Below are 19,671 nucleotides of genomic sequence, written 5' to 3' on the forward strand. Positions count from 1 at the left end.
AAAGTTAACGTCTTCTGATTTCTTTGCATTTTATAAAATTCAAATCACAATTACTGAGCTTGTGATGGACACTGTAAGAACGTTCCTCCCCAGTGCAGATTTTTAAGTCAATTTGCCCAGAATATCTGCAGTAAAAAAACTGCATTCAAAATGTAATTGAAACTAACTGTTGTGAGCAAGGGCAGTGCCCAAGCAGTTAAAATTATCATCAGAGCATTTCAAGTTCTCATGTAGTGTTCTACTTTAGAAGAGATTAGAGGTGTTAGCCTGAATATTATACCATAGCTCAAAACTTCTCATCTGGGAAATAAAAATGCACATACATTTTCAGGCATTTTTTTTCTTGTGTTAAGAGTACGTAACTTTTTGTATGGATAGTTTTGGCCAAAGGGATTTCAACAAGTTAAAGTATCAAACTATTTGAAAACATGCAGGTCAGATACTGCTGAGCTGCTGATTTTGGATTCAGATTCTGTGCTCTTCGTATTGGACACTAATCCCATTGGAGGTAGCGCTACACTGCTTTTCGTACTTGGTTCGGTTCAGGGGAACAGGCTTACACCACCAGTGAGCTGCTGCCAACAGGCTTTGATGCTGACGCTCCTAAAACGTACTGGCTGTTGTGTTCTTGAAATGGCTTCTGACGGATCTGCACGGATCCAGGAGCCTAAAGCTGGCCTGCTCAGAGATCTCACTGCAGTACTCCGCACATGAGCGCTGTGAGCGTGGATTGACGAGTGGTGTTCTACCACGGGTACTAGACCCACTGGAAGGTATGAAGGACTGCTGCAGAGGGACCGGGTCCTTCAGAAAGGAAGACAGCTGTAGCTTAGCACCAGTGAAGTGGTACTGACTTGCTCGAGCCATCAGCCATGCTGCTAGCAAGGCTGTAAACCCCTCATGACGGCTTCAACAGAGAAGTGGAGGCCTTGGGACAGCACACCTGTGCTACGCTGCACGGCGCTCGCACCCAGTGGGGCCCTGCAGGGCCCCGCAGCACTAGCAGCTTGTTAGTGGGCCACAGGTACAGCAGGTTCTGCCTCGCCCGGGGTGGAGCCGCCTTTCCTCCACCTCAGGGTGTGCGTTCAGTCTGGCTTGTACCAGAGCGTGGTCAGCAGCGGCAACGCCGGCGAGGACTGCCGGGAGGCACACCTCCTGCGCACTGGTGAAAGTGGCTCCACCTTACTGGGTGGTAGCTTCATCGTTTCACTGGTACTTCACAAGTCTCCATGTATTTTTTTTTCTCTTAACGAAAATGTATTTAAGTGGCTGTCCTGAGGCCACACACTCACAGCACCCTGATATTCCAGACGCTACTTTAAGATTAAGTATTTTTTACAAGTGAAATTAACTTCCCATTTTCTATTAACAATCTTTCTCTGCCAGGTGTAAAAATTTCCATCCTTTGGCTGATTTTAGTATCAAAAATATATAGTACAATCAAAAAACAACAGAGCTTTCCCTTGCTAAGTTGAAAATGTTTTTAATTAATGCTTTTGGAGAAATAAAGCAGCTGTGTTGGGTACCTGCAGTGTCTCCTAATGTAATACTAGTCGTAAGTGCATTAATTTGAAATAGATCAGAGCTGCGTATTATGTAGCAATTACTCGAGTTATCCGTATTTTTAAGATGTCTCTTCTCATTGCAAATTGGCATTTCAATCAGCAGTTTTTAAAACCCATTGTCACTTAGAATATAAATTCGCCATAAAACCAACATAGTTATTGGATCACACGTGTGGCACGTGGAGATTAATGTTGTACTAATTGTCAGATCGTTGTCGATTTGCACATTCTTTTGACGGATGTCATACTATCTCATTTGTTACTTCACACAGTTAGAGTTCTGAAGGTCAAATTTTTGTTTCTCAAGTTCTCAACAGTATATGAGTAACTGTTAGAGAAGGTAGTTAATACCGTCAACGGAAGATTTACTTTAGAATTTCTTTCATTTTATTGATAATTTTATTATGTCATTCCATTAATTGAAGTCATCCCCTGGCTCATTTAGAATTCATGGACCAAATTCAGTCCCCATGAAAGCACATTTAACTCCCTCTGTAATTACACAAGCCATATTACTTTCCCAGCATTCATTCAAATTCTGATCAGCAGTTCAGTTTCAGCCGAGTTCCTCCCCAGTATCGCTCTCCATCTGCAGAGTACGGCTTTTTGCGGGAATGTTTATGGAATGGTTGTATCCACACTGTGTTTCTGTGAACAAGGAATTTTTTCCCCCCTCTTCTGTTCATTAACCACAATTTTTCCAATCAGGAAGCAGAGAGAATATCAGAATTACTCGTTCACATATAATCTTGATTGCTTTGATTTGTAAGCCAAGCGAAGAGCTGTTAGATTATTTATCTGAAATCAGCAATCAAACTAGCTCTTAGCGAGAGCTGAGTTCAGTCTAAGTCTTCTTTTACAGGGTAGAAGTGTTTTCCTCCAAAGAAAATACGGGATACTAGAGACTTTTGATTAGCATTGTTTCACAAACCGATGCCTCTAGATTACGAATACGAACAGGGCCTAAGGTGCATATTGCTATCAGAGCAGACGACTAGCATCAGAAGCAGCAGTGACAGCAGCTGCTGAAGTTATCAAAGCTGATACACTTCTACAATTCAGTGTGATACAAGTTAGTGGACTTACACAGAGGTAAGCAGATGGAAGTACATAGCCCGTGCCAGGTGGAAGATCCAAGTAAAAATCTAATGGGCCTCTTTGGCTCTTAAATCTACTAACGTGTCGACTAAGCGGCAATCACAGCTAGTGCTTCCTTGAATTCTGATCCCGTTTAGACTGTACAGAAATAACACAGCAGGACAACAATGGTATGTCCTTACAGAAACTGGGGGGGTTACGCGGTTCTGTAAGGTGAAGAACCTTCTAGCTTTAAAAACAGTTGCTAAATTGCTTGCTTCACTTGCTGCCTTTTTTCTCTCTTCTCTTAAAGTGGGATTAAACAAACGACACAGCTCTGCTGTGCCAAGCCTGCCTGTTCAGCTGGCTGTCCATAAAGGCTTGGAGCAATCAAGTGGAAAAGCTGATGAATGCATTTAAGTTAGTCAGATGTTACACCAATATTAGCTTGTGTTTGTTTAGCAGGGAACTGCACTGACTGTGAACTCTGGAGCTTTGCTGCTCTTGCTGTATTAAAAATACAGTGATTTATTCAGCATGCATATTCCATCCTATTTTTAGTGCTTTCAAACTCTGAAATTAGCCTTAAAACTGTGAGGTCTGCATTGACAGACTCACTAATGAGTTTGCATCGGTTTGGGAAGTTAAAAATAACAGTACAGTTTATGAACTCGCAGGTTTCATTGAAATAACATGAAGTTTCAATAAAAAACTGGAGAAAACTGAGAGCTTCCCACATTAAAGCTGAACTTTTATAGGTCATTTAGTATGCACTTGCATCGAGTGTGGAGGCCTGTGACCAACGGGTGGAGACAGAACTTGCTGTGGGAGAAGGAGATCATGCCAGTGATGGTAAAGCAGAGCTGTGCCTTTCAGATCGGCTTGGGGTTTTAGTCAGATCTTCTGTTTTATACTAACACAGAACCAAATCCTTGGCATTTTTGATCTGTGAACTAGCTCAGATTTTAATTTGGCCAGAGGGGGTCAGCTCTGGTAAAGGACAGACCAGTGCATTAGCATATGGGGCAATGGCTGAGTTCGTGAGCAGGTGAATACGTGTTGCAGGAGAAGAGAATGGGGTAAGAACAACGTGGGATTCTGTAGGAAAGTGTAATGGGTAGAGTGATTGGTGGGAGAGGGAAAAAGAAAATTCAGATAGGACAACGTCACCGGAGCTGTAAGAGAGCCTCCTTTTTTAAAAAAAAGGACACCATTGTCTACAGAACCAGAATGGTTCAGATTTCTTTTTTTTACCGCCTTTTTTTTTTTTCCCCCTGGAAGAGTTCTAGAGATCTTGTGCAGAGGTAAAGGGCAAAACCGAGAGAAGCTTTAGGAATTGAACCAAGTAAAATTTTAATTTATCCTAGTCTTGTTAATTCTGTGGTTACCAGCATTATGAGAACTATGGCAGTAAGTACTGAAAGCATATATATGAACAATTGACAGTTCTATTCAATTTAAAAAGTGGAGCTTAAGAAAGAGGATTTTTGTTTGCTTGTTTATATAAAACCAAAGCAGAATACCAAAGTAGGCAACAGCAGAACTGGGTATTCCCCTGCAGTATAGCTTCATGAATTTAAATTAAAAGGCCTGGCATTGAGTTCCTCTCTGTCTTCTCTTACAATAATGTTAACATTTGTGTCTTTAAGCCTGTATTTGTAGCATCATACTATATTAGTTAACGTGTCTGAGCACCTTGGCTTTAGTGCTATCAAATATTGTTGCTTAGAATTCAGAAGATAATTAGAGTACGGGCATGAAGAAGAGCGAGTAGTTCAGGTAATCAGTATGCTGGTGGTTAATTCAGTAAATATAAATCTAAACACTGAAGTAGTGAGTGCTTTCTTTCTTACACACTTTACAATGTAAGTCTAACTTACAGTGTTGCTACACTTGTTATACTAGCTGTTTGTCAGCTCATCAGTAAGACGAGGTCCATAACGAATAGATCCTCAACATCGATAAAACATGATTATAATTGTTTTAAAGTTGTATCTTTAAGCTGCACCAGCTGAAAACCTACCTCAGAAAAATAACATGAATCTTCTAGGGGTTGACCTGTGACTTAGGGGTAACTGTAGTTCTCAGCCTGTGTTCTTATCCTTGTACTTCTTCAGCAATAAGCCTTGTAGGGCAGCACAAGATGCAGCAGTGCTGTTGATTGTGGCTCCAGGACAACACAGCCTCTCTCTCCTGTCACTTCCTACAGGAACAGAAAATGGGAAAGACTTGGTTTTTATCTTAGTGATGTATTTGTCTGTGTTATTCACAATGAACTTGGATTTCATTAAGAGGATTCCTATCAGGGTTGAAAAGTTCTTTCGTTCAGATGTGTAACAAGAAATGCTGGAGTGAAAGTCAGGAACAATATAAATAGTCAAGTAACAGCAATGTTAGTTAAGTCTGGATTTACTGGAATCCACCACGCTGTTCCTTAGCTGGAGTTGTAGTCAAGTATGCATCTGCTGGGAGACTCTGGACCTAATATGATAATATATTACTCCTGACAATAAACATCTTCATGGATTCTTTTGAAGAAAATACGGTTCAAAGAAGGAATAAAGTAGTGGTGAGTAAGGCTTTTTATCCCTCATAGTTACTATGTCAAAAGCAGGGTAGCAGATAAATACTGCTGGTGGCAAGCATTAAGTCTGCTCATTATAAATGCAGACATGTAGCAGTCTCCAGCGTGATTTCATCGGGGAACACTGCCATCAGGATTACAAATGGCTTTCAGCCTGAAAATTGGTGTGTATTGCTTTAAACTTCCAGTGGGGAGTTGGTAATTTATCCTTCAGATAATCATCTTGTGTTAAGTTGCACATCTTCCTGCAAGTTTTTGCTACATGATATACCAGCTCCTATGAATAATTTACTGCAACGGGTAACCCGCTTCGGCTCTGAAGTCTTTATCAACTCTGGTGGCTTTTCAAAATTTAACGATAAACTTGGAGCTAAAAAATCTCATTGCACTTCAAATCAGTGGAATTTCAGTCTCAACTGCAATGAGAATCACAATTTCACCTTTCAGGGCAACCGCCTCATGAATGAAAACTCTCCATCGCATCACTGGGCAAAAAAGCTGACTGAATTACCTCGGCCTTCGCCGCTCTCATGGCAGACTTAGGATGCGTTCTGTACTGCACTGCTGCCACGCAACACAGAAAATGGGAACACCCCACCAAAATTATCGTTCCAGCCCTACAGGAAACCTGCCACGGCAATCGAGTTGGTAGTTTTCTGGAAAGAACAGCAATGCCTTCCAGTTTGCCAGCCCCTGACTGACTGGATGAGCTGTACCAGTGACGCCTGTCCCAAGCTTTTGGTTCGCTCGGTCTGGCTAGGCTGTGCCTTGGTGACACCGTGAGGGATCTGAAGTACTAACTGGGGTTCTGCGAATTGTGCTTAGTTTGATTCCCCACCGTGTAAACAGAGGGAGCCAAATCTTGTCAGATGAGCTGTAACGCCAGGCAAGAGGCATCTGCCTCACGCATAGGCTAGATTCACTGGGCGTTGTCTCAGCTCTAACCTTTGATAAATCACAAACTTTTTTTTCCTTATTTCAAGTTTTCTCATACAGATTTGCTTTTTGCTGTGCCCACTTTATGGCCCACTTTATGCTGTGCACATTTTTCCCCAGTGAGCCCTGGCTTAGCAGAGGATGAACTGTTTGGCAGTTAGATGGCTGCCTGGACAAGTGATATTTCAAGATCAGAGCTGAAAGCAGAATTTGTCTAGGAGGAGATAGATAGGGGGAATAGAAGGGCAAAAGGACCCTTTCTTCTGAATGTAACAACTGAGATTCAGGGGAGACTGTGACTCCAAGCGTGAGCTCTCCTTTGTCCCTTCCAGGCGGATTTGCTATGTGAGATTGCATCCAGAGGGAGAGCAGGTACCTGCGTTCCCTAAAAACCAGCAAGGGTATGGCTCGGTTAAATGGCCGAGGGGTGAAGCTGCATCTCCTTCATCTGGAAGTTTGACTGAATAGCAGTTCTGTATATAGTGTTTGTTTTCACTGCAGTCTTGTAAGTTTTCCTGATACTCAAGCAAATTTTCAGAAAAACTTAGGCTTAGAATAATAAGCAGTAAAAGTAACATACAGCAAATTAATTCACCTGAAATGCAGATGGGGAAAATACTCAGGACACCAAATTGTCTCTGGTACTTCCTAGTCATTCATTATGAAGATTTCTTACAAATCCTACTGACAAATTGCCAGTTGTCCAATGTTTTCAATTCTAAGATATAGGAGCATTGGATAAGATACTAAAATATGTATAATAATTAATATAGAGAGTAATTTAATAATATTCCTATTACTGGATAAGCAAAGCAACATCCTGAAAGAGCCTGGTAGGAGGGACTAACTGCCACAGTTTGAGCTTATTCTTACATGCCACTTACGTAAGAACTGAAAGGTGCCTTTCCCAATATTAGGTGAGAATTCAAGATTTCACACCTCTTTTTCTAAATTGGTCCAAAATGAAAAATTAAGTGGTATTAACAGGCAGAGTGAGCTCTCTGAAGATAAGCAACAATGTGCTAATTATCTCTATTAAGCATAATTGCATTTGATTGTTCTATTTCTGTACAGTTCTGTCAACAAACAGAATTGGGTAATTCCCCAGCCGGAGTCATCATTCCGCCTCTGCCCAGAAAATGCTCAGACTGAACCACTGCTGATTTGACATCAAAAAAAGCTGGTGGAGTTGCACTATGAATTGGGTTTGCTTTATCCAGCAAGATGAAATGCTTACTGTTAGGCCACCCTGTGAAAGGCTGAGGAGAATGAGCTAATAAAAACAGCTCAGCCCTGAGGGTTTGCAGGTACATCGCTTTTTTTTTTTCTTTCTTTTCAAAGGCATCCCTGAGCCACAGCGTGGGCTCCTCGGAGTTACAGACAAGCCTGCTCATTTGTTTTCAGTGACTGATGGATTTTTAAGAGAAGAAATGAAAAAAAATGCAAACCCCCCGCCCTTGATTTTCTTCCACCATGTTTTCTATTGTGACAGTGTGCTGAAAAAATGGAATTAACAAATTATTTCCTATTAGTTAAAATATAAGTGACAGTTTCCCTCTCATTTTTCTAGCAGTAATTCTAGTTGAGGCAAACGAATTTTAGGTAAGCTGCAACTGACTGTTCAGCTGTAGAGTCAGTGTGTCCTAACAATCTCCTTTAAAGATCATCTTGATCTTCCTGCCTCGCTGTATTTGCTACCTAATCTCTCTCCACAAAAAGCGTCTGGATAGATCTTAAACATACCTAAACCAGCTGCTGTTGATCTGTCTAGAAAGGGCATTCTAAACGCTTACTGCTCTTCTAAAGCATTTGTTTTGTTTGCAGGAATGTTAATGACCCAGTTTAGGGACGGGGTCTATTGGGGGGTGGTCTGGTGAGCCCTGCGGTCCTCACAGGTCAATCACTCATAGCCAGCTGTTTTGGAAATGTGCTCTGCTAGGTCCTTTTATTCACCCTTCTCTTCTCTCGTACGGTATGACTGAACTATTCCACTCTTCTCTAGTCAGACTCTTAAACCTAGACTCACCTTGGTTCAGCCAGCTCAGACTTCTGTTACCATTTCTCTGGGGAGAAGAGAATGAAACCTGATGCAGGCGGTCAAACCTTTGATCATTGATGACTACTTCATTAACTTTTATGCAACTGCATCAGTTTACATTTGCTGCAGAGCAACCTGGAAGTGTTCCAGGAAGGTGAACAGAGAACAGAGTCTTGCACTGAAACACCACCATTTGTTTTGATCTGCTTTTAATCCCTGTGTCGACTGATTTCAGCACTCAGAGTTGGCTTTTTACATTAAGCTACCACATCTCTCCTCGGTCTTGGTTTGTTCTCTTTCTCTGCTTTGTTTCCTATTTGCAATTAATATTTTATTGGAGTTTTCACAAGTAACAATACGCAAATATAGAACAAGGTACAACATCAACCAGAAGATAGTACCATCAACCTCTGGGAAGAGAAAAGGTTCCCAAAGAGACATGGCATAATTTCCAGCTCTCCTTTTGCTACAGACATAGAATGGAAACACTGAGGTATTGGGGATGTGAATTTGGTGCTTCTGTCCAGCTCTTACCTGTTAGACCGTGATACCACTAGGGCTGTCAAAAACGTTACACCTACCCTTATTGGACAGGGCGCTAAAGTATGGTGTTGCCATTTCGTCTTTCTCAAGGTACTCTCAAGAGAAGGGTCTGATTTTAGCAAAATAAATTCTATTTGTGATTAGCAAACGGACAGTCCTGGCATAGTCGTGCATTACCTTTCTGGGCTTGTACGTAACCTGTTACCTTCAAGAGGACACATGATCGACTCCGGGAAGCTCACCTTCCTTCCCCTTCTTTTCGTTTCTTCTACAGAAACCTCCCATGTACCTCTTTGTAGTCTATCACAGTGGAAAGAATTTGTGTAATATAATCATCTCATGCCTTTGATCCTAAGTGCAATCACAGAGGTCTACGAGAGTGTTCCTTTGCTACAAATCCAGAGAGGCCAGTGTCTGGTCCCTCCTTCCAGTCTCTTGTGTCAGTCTGTATTGACATACGCAAAATACAATGAGAACAGCCTGAAACGTGGCCATTCTGTTCTCTCTCCTGCCGTATGTGTGTCTGTCACCAGCTGCTAATAACTTTTTATACTGGATTCTGATTAGCTGCCTCACATTTATTTTTAGCACTTTTTCATAGAAAACCTTAATTTATCTTTCCCTGTGTCATACAAAAGATTGAGATCCGAACTGCTGAACTGCTGTGCTGCTGTTCTCTTACCTCACCTCTCCAGTTAGTTAGGTTTTAGCCCCAGATGAAACTGTCCAATCAGAGTTGATGGCAATCCTCAAACTAACCCCACTTCCTACTAGAGGGTGTACATCTTGCTCTTTCAAGGAAACAGAAGGATAAAGGCACATGAGACAACAATCAGTTTTGTTTGCGTATTTCCTGTTAAGTAGTTAACCAACATTGACTTCTTGGTAACCATTAACTCTCAGTTTAGAACAGCTTTTAAAATACTGTCTTCCCTCCTGCATGAAAAGAAATAATTTAAAAGCCACTATGGGGTCAGCCTACTGCTAATTCATCATATTTAGCTTTGCCATTAGCTCTTTGGTAAAAGTGCTGCATCTGTCCAGAGACCACAAATCTTGTTTGTGCTTCCTGTTGCAGAATGTTTATTACACAAGCAATCAGCAGCTCCATGTGGGTGTTCTCAGTCCCACTATCGACGATGATGACAACAGATGCCTGGTGGATGTGAACAGCAGGCCCAGGCTCATTGAATGCAATTATGCCAAAGCCAAGAGAATGAAGCTTTACTGGCAGTTTACTCAGGTAATTCTTACTCAGCAAACATTTCAGAAAGTTCAAAAGCTCTGTATCTGTATCTGAAGTGTGAGTAAATCTGTTTACTAACAGAACAGAACCAGATTTATCCTTGCTTTCTTTGTACGGGTCCAGGAAGCCGTGTGTGCATTTGATTCCAATGGTGTCAGCTACCTCAGGAGGTTATAAAACTTGTATTACATTTTCTGAGTTCACTATAAATTATTTGTTTCTAAGGCAGAGTGTCTGCTACAGAGTTACCTCAAAAAAAAAAAAAGTTGGTAGTCGAACGCAAAGTAACCTATTTAGGAACAAGAAACAGAAAGCTGATTTATTGTTTCTTTTTTTGGAAGTAGCAACTCAGAAAAGTGGGTAGTGGGTCCCTGATGATAACAGCCTCCACATGAGCTACTTTTGCAGTTCCTTACTCTAATAGGCTAAAGCCATTATGTGTGTGGGAGCGAGATACAAAGAAGCGCAAGTAGAGGCTGAGAGGTGATTTCACAGCAGTGGGAACGCTGACAGGACGCGGAGTCCAGGCCTGCAGGCCACACTTCATAACTGATAGAGCAATACCAGGGAGACCAACAAAGAAGCCACAGAAGTTCTGGGGCTAGAAACTGTGGTCTGCGATACAGTTCTTAGGGAGATCACTCTGTTCGGTTCAGCCAGGAGAAAGAGGCAGGTGACTCAAAGCCTGTCAGGGTTTCCACTGCGGGACACAGGTTCCAGTGGTTGGAAGCTAAAGAAAGTAAAGTTTGGTCTGTCAAAGGAAGGTAAGATTTTCTTACGGTAAGAATTAAGCCATTGGAAGTTCACCATGTCATGTTCTGACGTGTCGGTTGCTTAGAATAAAGGAAATGAGATTACAGTACAGTACTTTGTAAAACAAGTACCCGATTGAGCTTCTGTGAAAAAACTTAATGCCTAGAGTGAGTTTGGTCACAGTCGCTCCTCTGCAGTTTCAAGGCTACACACGTAGTCATGTACTCCAGCCCAAGGGTGGAGCGTCACAGTTAAGGTAATTTTATTCCTGCATTTAATTTTTTGTATCATCAATGTGGGTTTGCAAATATCTTTTCTGCCAACTCAGGTTTGTTGGTTTTTTCCCTCGTTTGACTTCAACGGCCAAGATCAGAGTATTTTCAGATCTAGGCATTATAGTTTAGCATCCACCATAGCGCAGAGAGCAGCGGGACAGTGGTCAGTAAAGCATAATTTGTATTTATACTCAAATGTACGCCAGATCTTTGCCTTTGAAGGGTAGCTCTCAAGCAGCAGACCATAAATCCCTAACCTGGAAAGACATCCCAGCTTCCAGTCTCCTCAAGGGCAGAGTTTTAATTATGTCTTCTCTCAAATTGTAGCAATAGTCTTGTCATGAGGGGGGGGCCTCACTGTGGCCACTTGATTTTTGGTACCGTTTTTTAAAGTACAACATTCTTTATTTAAATAGTGTTTCAGCAACATTTTAGCACTGTTGGTTTTAAAATTTACCACTGTCTGGCTACATTCAATTGTAGGCAGCTGAGGTCGGACGCTCAGGTGTCCACAGCTACCTTGAGGACGAAAGAACGGTTTAACGGGCATTCATATGGGGAAACCACCACCAGTTCCTCAGCCTGTTCTCATGACACAACACGCTGGCTGACTGGACAGAGCCTTGGGAGCCTTCGTGGCAGCTTTCTGTACAGGATAAACTTGCATTGAGCATTCAGAGCTTTTATTATGTGTTTGTATAATCAGGATACATCTGAGCAAATTTCCACGCTCCACAGTTTTGAGCAGCTGCCAAATGCAACAAGACCAATAAAACAGAAGCTTCAGTGACATTCTTCCTTCCAAGGCTTCTTCAAGTGTTCATAACTGTAATTATGTCAAATTATGTAAAACCTGAAAAGCCCTGACAGCTGGGTAGTGGTCAAGATTTTATTGTTCAGGTTATTTGTCAAGGCTTCTGTTGGGGGGGAGTGTCTTGTAGGTGTTTTGACAGTTGCCTAGTTCAGTCTGTCTCACCACTTTTTCATTTAATCAGAAGAAAAGTAGATTTTAAAACAAAATAGTAATTAATCACCAGATCACTACAGTAATCTACTACAGGAGAGAGGACCAAATTACAAGAATTACATGGTAGTAAAATGGTCAGAATTTTAATAAAAATATTAATTTAAACAGGGTATCAAAAAAGCAGCTCTGGCATCATGAACCATTAGGAAAGCAAAAAAACCGCTCAACAACCAATAACCTCAGTTGCCAGTGAGAGCCCCCTGTGTAGTACTAAACAATTAATCCTGCCCGCAGCCCGTGAGCTCTCTGTGGGAAGGAGCAGGAGCACAGGCGCTGTGCTGGAGCAGCAGCCTGCTCCCCACCAGGAACCCAGCGCTTGCGGAAGTGTCAGGTCAGCAGCACCTCTGCAGAACTGTCACCGTCCGCATCTCAGTACCGCGGCTGTCCCTAGCACTGCCGAACAGACTGTGTTACGCGGGCTGGTGTGCGACAGAGAGGGGCTCTGAGGTGTCGGGGATGGAGGCTGGTGCACCTGGACAGGTAACGCCTTGGTACGTCATTCAGTAGAAGCTGCTTATGGCCAAAAGCTGCTGTTCTGAACTGACTAGCTGATAGTATTAAGTTTGTTCTGGGTGCTAAGAAATAGTATTTTCTAAATGCTACAGTCAGGGGGTTTTCTGGAGGGGATGTAGTATTCTGGTTTTTTAAGAAGCTTCTCAGGCTCCAGTCTGATTTCTCAGATTTACTGCTGATAGAAAGGCAGTTGTGATAGAACAACTGCCCTATGAGTGAAATTCATCTCTACATACATGACCTGGGTGACGGCAGGTCAGCTAGAAAATCTAATTACAGCATGTTAGGACTCCTCCAGCAGGGTAACAAAGGCAAAAGGAGGTATTTTTTTCTGTAATTACTTCTTACCTCGAAGTGTCCTCATGTTTATATTTAGTTAGACAGGGATGTGACTGTTTTTTGCGCTTTTGGCCAGACTAGCTGTGCTGTCATTACTTGCTGTTGTGAGAAATGTGACTAAAGAGGTATGAGAAAGGACACGAGGCAGAGATAAAAACCTAAGAGATGAATCCTTTTAAGGCTGTTCCCTGTTCAGTTCTTTTCAGTACAGCAAGCTTGTTAAGCCGTTCAGCTTCTGCTGTGGTTGCCACAGAAAGGTAAGAGTGTGCACCTGTAGGGGTGGACACTCCCCGCAGACCTCGCAGAGGGCAAGGCTGCGCAGAGCCTGTGCTCAGCACCGTGCTGGACCGGTATCACTAGCAGTCGCATCTGCCTGTGATGCTAACATTGAGTTATGGAGAACTGTGCTGCTAGTCAGTGCTGGAGGTTTCCACAGCGTTCAGAGGGGGTGGTTTATGCTATCATGAGAAACTGTAAATAAAACTTGTTGCTGACAGCTGTAGTTACCATATGTATAATTTCCCAAGTATCATAAGTAGGAATTGCTTTGGAAGGAAAAGGGAAGACAGGCGAGCAAATGCTTTACTTGGTTGTTACAGTATTCCGCAGATCAACATGATGATTCAGATCTCATTTAACTAGGTATTAAATTAAATAGATATTCTATGTAGCTACATAACGAAAAAAATAGACCTTAAAATTACTGAAAGCATTTACATCTTGTTCCTCCTGCAGATTTTGGCCTTTGCCAGACAGTCATTCTGAATTATTCTTACCTGCCTGTTTTATCTTACGGAAGTAGACGTGCGGTACTGCTGCTAGCTAGAACCATTACCCACTACCGCAGCCCAGACACGAAAGGGAATGCAGGGTGCAGACTGCACACCAGCATGAAACTGGAGGCCAGGGAGGCAAGCAGAGAATCTCTGTACCAGCTTCACGTGCCTCCTTGCTGAGCACACACAGCGCAGAAGTGGAGGCTAACACCACTGAACAGCAGACACGGCCTTTCTAGGGTCCACTCTGAGTTTTCAACCCCTACATTAGCCAAGATCTTCATTAGCCAAGATCTGTGTGCAAGAGAAATTAATTTCAGTAGAGCTGTGTCTAAGGGAACAGTGGTCCCCATGAACTTCTTCAGATTCTGCCATTATGAGAGACTTGGAGTAGACAAACAGCATCATTTAATTTAGCAAGAGGTTGAATTTATGCCATACTTGTAACCCCAAAGGATACCAGTACACTCGGTGTGTATCTGCAGGAGAAGACACGCTTCACTGCTGACCAGCTACAGCAGCACGCAGTGCTATCTGCCTGGTAGCTCAGAGGATAAAGTGACTGTGATCCTCTGAAAAGAAATGCAGATTTTGGTCCTGCAGGAAAAATATAAAGAAATGCAGAACCTCAGTTTTCAATTAATTGAGCCAACAGACTAGGTTAAGCCCCTTATTTTCAGAGAGGCTGCCTGATTTTCAAATAACCAGTGCTGCCAAATGCTCAGTGTTAAACCTCATCCACAAAAGGGCACTGCCACAAGCCCCAGGGCCCCCGGTGTGGTGTTGGTGAATGGGTCCAGTACGTCCACAGCACTTTTTTTCTATATGTAGCTAGTCTCTGCCTGTCTTTGATCCAATATTACCCTAGCTTGCTTGTACTTAATGTTTTAACTAACTGGATAACTGCACCATTAACTGCACATAACCAGGAACCTGAACCATTGTTCCGCTCAAGACGTGAGAAAGTGATAGCTAATGCTTTCATTTTCTTTTTTGCTCTGGTCAGTGTGTCCCTAATACACATGCAACTTAACTTAACCAACATTCTTGTCATATTAAACTCTTTTTCAGAACAGGTATATTCGAGTATTTGGGGTTTATCCTCCTTGAACTGTCTTAATGTAACAAACTCTTTAGTCCCATTGATCCAGAATGGAATTTAGAAGTGCAAAAATCTGAAAGCATTCAGTCTTTTCCATTGTGAATACTTGACTTCAACTTAATTTTGAAAATGTGTATGCAAAACATGCAGAAAAATATTAAATACAGATATTACTGTATATAATATTGTGTGTTTTAACAATTGGTGTTAAATTTGCCTGCACTTATTGCTATGGTTAGTGGTAACCAAAATTTCCTTGTATAGTTTTTATCTTCTACTTGGAGTAATATTCTAGTAGCAGGCTTTCATCTTTCTTTGCAAATTAGGTGTAGAACTTGCCAGCTGTAAAGTTCGTGTGTGAATACAGCAGTAAAATGAGCTTTTAGTGGATGCATTTCAAGTCTTTCCCAGCATGCCACATTATGCAGTATTTACTCTCCTGAGAACTGCATTTAAGCTCCAAAGACACTTGTGCTGAATTAATTTGAAGGAAGTTACCACATACCCATGTTTTTCCTTCAAAACAGATAGCTGATTTGCATATTTTAGCATATAATTTTGAACACATTTATTTACAAAGAAACTATTTGTTGTAGTTCCACCTGATTTTTCCTAGTTTCAGATGTGCAGATAGGCCCTATCCCAAAATCGCAGATGACAGCTGCTGCTGAGAAGGTGCTGCATGGCATTGTAATGGCAGAGATACAAAAGAATGGCCAAATCCAGAACGTTTTCTACAACTTGACTGATAACCAACACTTACCAGGCACCTACTGTATGGCACAATCCATGAAAAGAAAAATTGGATAAGAAAAATTTTTTTTTTTTTTTTATAAGTTAGAGCAAAATTACCCTGCAGAAAACACTGGTGCAGAGCATTAATTCTGGATTCTTTTCTCTAGGCCAGGCTCCCCTCAGGACTCCAGAGATGTTTAGAAACACAGGATTTACCTGTATCTAACACTCCTGCTAGTAGGAGGAGGTATAAAATGTATCATTTGTAGCATAACACAACCTCGGCGCTCTGACTTCAGAGTCACAAAGAACAGAAAATTACTTGGGTCTTGCTGAAGAAAATGACAGAATAAATATAATGGTAGATTTCCATACATTTTCTGGATGCATGTAAAATAATTTAAAAAAAAATCAAAATGCAACCAGTAAAATGTCATCTGATTCAAAGGCCTGTCATTTAGCACAAAAGGTAAGTAACCATAAGGTGAGATTTTTGGCAAGAAAACCCATGAGCTGTTCAGAACTTTGTGGTTAGGGGGGATGTTTACAGAAACTCCTTAATGCATCTTTCCCCGTGCAATCAGAACGTGCTTGGTTTTGAAGAGGGTTTATCTGAGGAGCGTAACACGCACTTCTGCAGCAGCGGTGGTGCGGAGGGGCAGGAGTTTCAGCTCACACCGTTTGCCTATGCTGAACATGTTTCTTTACCAAAAAATGGTATTTATCATCTCTGGTATTTGCAAAGCAAGCCGTACCTGTGTTCTGTCCCATTTGTACCCTCTGGATAGGAAGCCTTCTAGACGCTAAAGAAACTCTGACAGCTTTCAGCTAAGACCAGTATTCCAGACTGACCCATCCCACTTTACTCCCCTGCAGAAGAAATACAGGAAGGGGGAGGTTTGGGAACTATGCATCCATCACCCCACAGTACACCGAAACAAAACCCGCTGAACAGTGCAGCAAGGACTGTCCAGGACCTTCGCACCGCTCACCGGCACTCCAGCTCTAGCCTAGACAACACAAGTATACGCTTGCAGCATCCTGCGCTTCCTGTAAGAAAGTTGGTTCTTAATTATGACAGACTCACCTACCAAACATGTCAGACCATCCTCATACGGTTTGCAGGCACTTCAGAGAGTATTCTTAGATACCATGTTACTGGATGAATTCTACTTTAGTGTAAGGCTCGAAATGAAACCTCCTGCCTATGGCAGATACGCAGAAAGTACAACACTTCTACAGGGAAACCAAAGTACTGCTTTGCACTGTGCGTGTTGTGTCACATTGCAACAGCTACTGGTCACAACCGGGTGTGTGACTGGGGATAGTTATCATCGAAGGGATGCTTATGAAGCACTCGGTCAGCAACCAGCAGGATTTGAGAGCATTTGTGCTTCTCACAGGAACTGCTTCAATTTGTTTTGCAAAAACCCATCAAGTTTTCAGTCAAATTTGTTAGTGCTCTCTCGTTCAGTCTATTTCCATAGAACAGGTGACCTGGACATTTATTTAGCCTCTTGAGACTTCTACTGCCATTGAGTGCCTCTCATCAAGGATTTTAACCCTTATGCTCTTTGACTAGGCAGAATTCCTCTACCTTTTTTCAGCCTACAGAATTATATTTTATGTATCATGATTGAAGATGTTGCCCTAGGCTATCATTTTTTTTTTTTCCTTTAAATTGGAAAGTAGTGGTCTTACCTAGGATGGGGAAAGGAGCCAGACAGGCACCTTGTGTTTCAATTCTTAGCCTGAAGGGCAGCATTACAATAAACCATTTTGCTGAGCAAGCAGTAAATGTGTCTGTCAGAATTTTATACACGTTTTACTAAATGGTTATAAAAAAGGAATTAACTACAAGGACATCTCTGTCTGTATTTGGCTTTAGGGTTACAAATGCTAATGATGACAACAGACTGCAGAAACCAGTCGAAGTAGCAAAATGTAGTGTTAACTTTCAGTGTGTCAGTCCTGCTTGTTTGCTGCTTTCAGTTCTTTGGTTCATGTGCTTTAATGGTTAAACAGCTCGCTAGTTCAGGCCTTACAACAGGAAATTTTAAGTAAGCACTGTACAAACCCTTCTCCCTGTACTTCAGGGCAATTCTTTCATTTATATGCGTACTGAAAGGAACGAAAGCTGTGCAGACCGCATCCTCTCCGGGGGATTAAGCCATGGTTCTGCACAGGCCTCACATCTCTTAGGAGCCAGGTTGTTCTGTTTCTAACAGGACTTGAACCTTTACATTTCTCTTTTGTGGGGAAAAGAAAAATCATCCTGCTAAAAGCTTCTGAGCTCTCTCCAACACTCAATTCACACATATTAGCCACTACTTCACTTTGGTGTCTCTTTTATGTTCCATACAGCAGCACCAATGTTCTCAGCAGGGTGATTTTCAGTAGCCACTGCAGAGCACTTTGCAGCACATCGAAAAGAGCTTCCTCAGCTTTTTATCTCCCAAGTCACTTGTTTCTGTTAAATAGAAGCCAGATTTCACACAAGGGCACATCAGGAAAAGAGAGGGAGGGTGGTGGGCGTCTTTGTGTGGTTTTTTGGTTGCTTGTTTTGTTTTTCCTTAGGAGTGGGTTACACTTTGTTTGGGTAGCTGCCTGGATTTTGCACAAATACCAAAGCCCTTAGAATTTTCAAACCTAATTCTGTGTTACATTAACAATGTCCAAAAGATGGCTTTAGAAGTCAGTTCTTGGAGGAAGTACCTATTAAATATTACTGGTAGAATAGGAGGAGAGGAAACCCCCAGTCACCTGTCAGAACAAAGAAGAACCTGTACAATGGCATAAGCTCCCCTTCTCTGAGGAACAGCCTTCTCTGAGGAACAGCCTTCTCTGAAAAAGCAAACTCAGGATTTCTGTGGGATTTATGTCAATATCCTTGGGGTTATATTAGGAATCTGTCACAGTTATTACTTTCTAATGCAATGTATATCACAGACTTGAACAAAACTGATGAGACTGGGGTTTTGTATGGGGCTGGGTGGTTGGTGGGGGTTTTTACAGCAACTGCTCTTTTCATACTTCAGCTGCACTAATCTGTACTGATTTAGACTCCATTCTTTGATTTGCAGATTTAAGTCAGTAGTTCTTTACTACGTAAGTCCAAGATACTCTAGAGAAAGACTTTCAGGCTTGTGTGAATTACCCTATCTTGGAAGAAACTTCCCAGACATTAATGTTATCTGTTGTCTTTAGTAAACAGGAGAGTGGGTGAAAAAACCAACTGAAACCAGAAAAGGAAAAAAAATAAAAGTAATTTCTGGTTTAATTTATGGTTTAATTGTAATTTAGGTGTACAGTTAAGTGTGTGATAGCCCCAGTGATTTAAGATCTGCTGCAACTGAACAGTCAGTTCAGTTGAGAAGTAATACTTAATTCTCAGTATTAAGCTGAGAATTGAACAGAGTCAATACTCAGAATTAACAACATAAGAGTATAAGACAGTTCACTTCAGAATTCAAAGAATAAACAGTTTTTTGCATTTTATCCTAAACGGAGGACACTCCTGGGCAAGCCACTGGGTCTCTTTTGCCTTTTCTCGGTGTCTCAGAGGTGCAGCAGACCACTGCTCCAGGTCACTGAGGCAAACAGAAAGCTTTTGCCTCATGGTTAAAAGCATAACTAGAAACACGGCTTGTTTCTAGAAACCCCATTTGCTGCGATGGTGACCAGGATATTGAGGCTATTCTAAACTGCACCAGAGATAAAACCAGCCTGTGACAAAGGGAACCTTCACTCCAAATCAAACCTCGTGCTTATGTAGTCTCTGAAATGTTTTTCACAGTAGCAGTGGGCTTCAGTCGGTGGACACTGCAATGTCCTCTAATCTGTACAGCCACACAGCAGCGGTGCAATGAGTTCACAGTGTCTAACCTGAACGCCTTTTTTTCCCCCCATCTTTAAAGGGAGGTCCAATCCAGAATCGAAAATCCAAGCGTTGCCTGGAATTGCAAGAAAACAATGAAAACGAATTTGGATTTCAACTTGTCCTTCAGAAATGCACTGGACAACGCTGGTCTATAACAAATGTCCTGAAAAGCTTGTCATCGTAGCAGACTCAGCTTTTTACCCCTTTCCTTTGCTACTGTGTAGCAAATACTGCATTGTTGCCTGCTGTACTGTACTCCTCTCGCCCCCACCCCCACCCCCC

General features: G+C 41.9%; 1 protein-coding gene across 1 annotated transcript in view; it reads left to right on the top strand.

The window, feature by feature from the left end:
• Positions 1–19,573, top strand: part of LOC104498879 (polypeptide N-acetylgalactosaminyltransferase 18-like) — a gene marked incomplete at its 5' end in the record, with an annotated part of 34,840 nt that extends 15,267 nt beyond the window's left edge. The window contains 2 exons of the mRNA XM_010142317.1: positions 9,822–9,986; positions 19,427–19,573. Of these exons, the coding sequence (XP_010140619.1) occupies positions 9,822–9,986; positions 19,427–19,573 (312 nt within the window). The remainder of the gene's footprint in view (positions 1–9,821; positions 9,987–19,426) is intronic.
• Positions 19,574–19,671: the final 98 nt, after the last annotated feature.

Source organism: Buceros rhinoceros, unplaced genomic scaffold, assembly GCF_000710305.1.
Source record: "Buceros rhinoceros silvestris isolate BGI_N320 unplaced genomic scaffold, ASM71030v1 scaffold20000, whole genome shotgun sequence".
NCBI classification, from domain to species: domain Eukaryota; kingdom Metazoa; phylum Chordata; class Aves; order Bucerotiformes; family Bucerotidae; genus Buceros; species Buceros rhinoceros.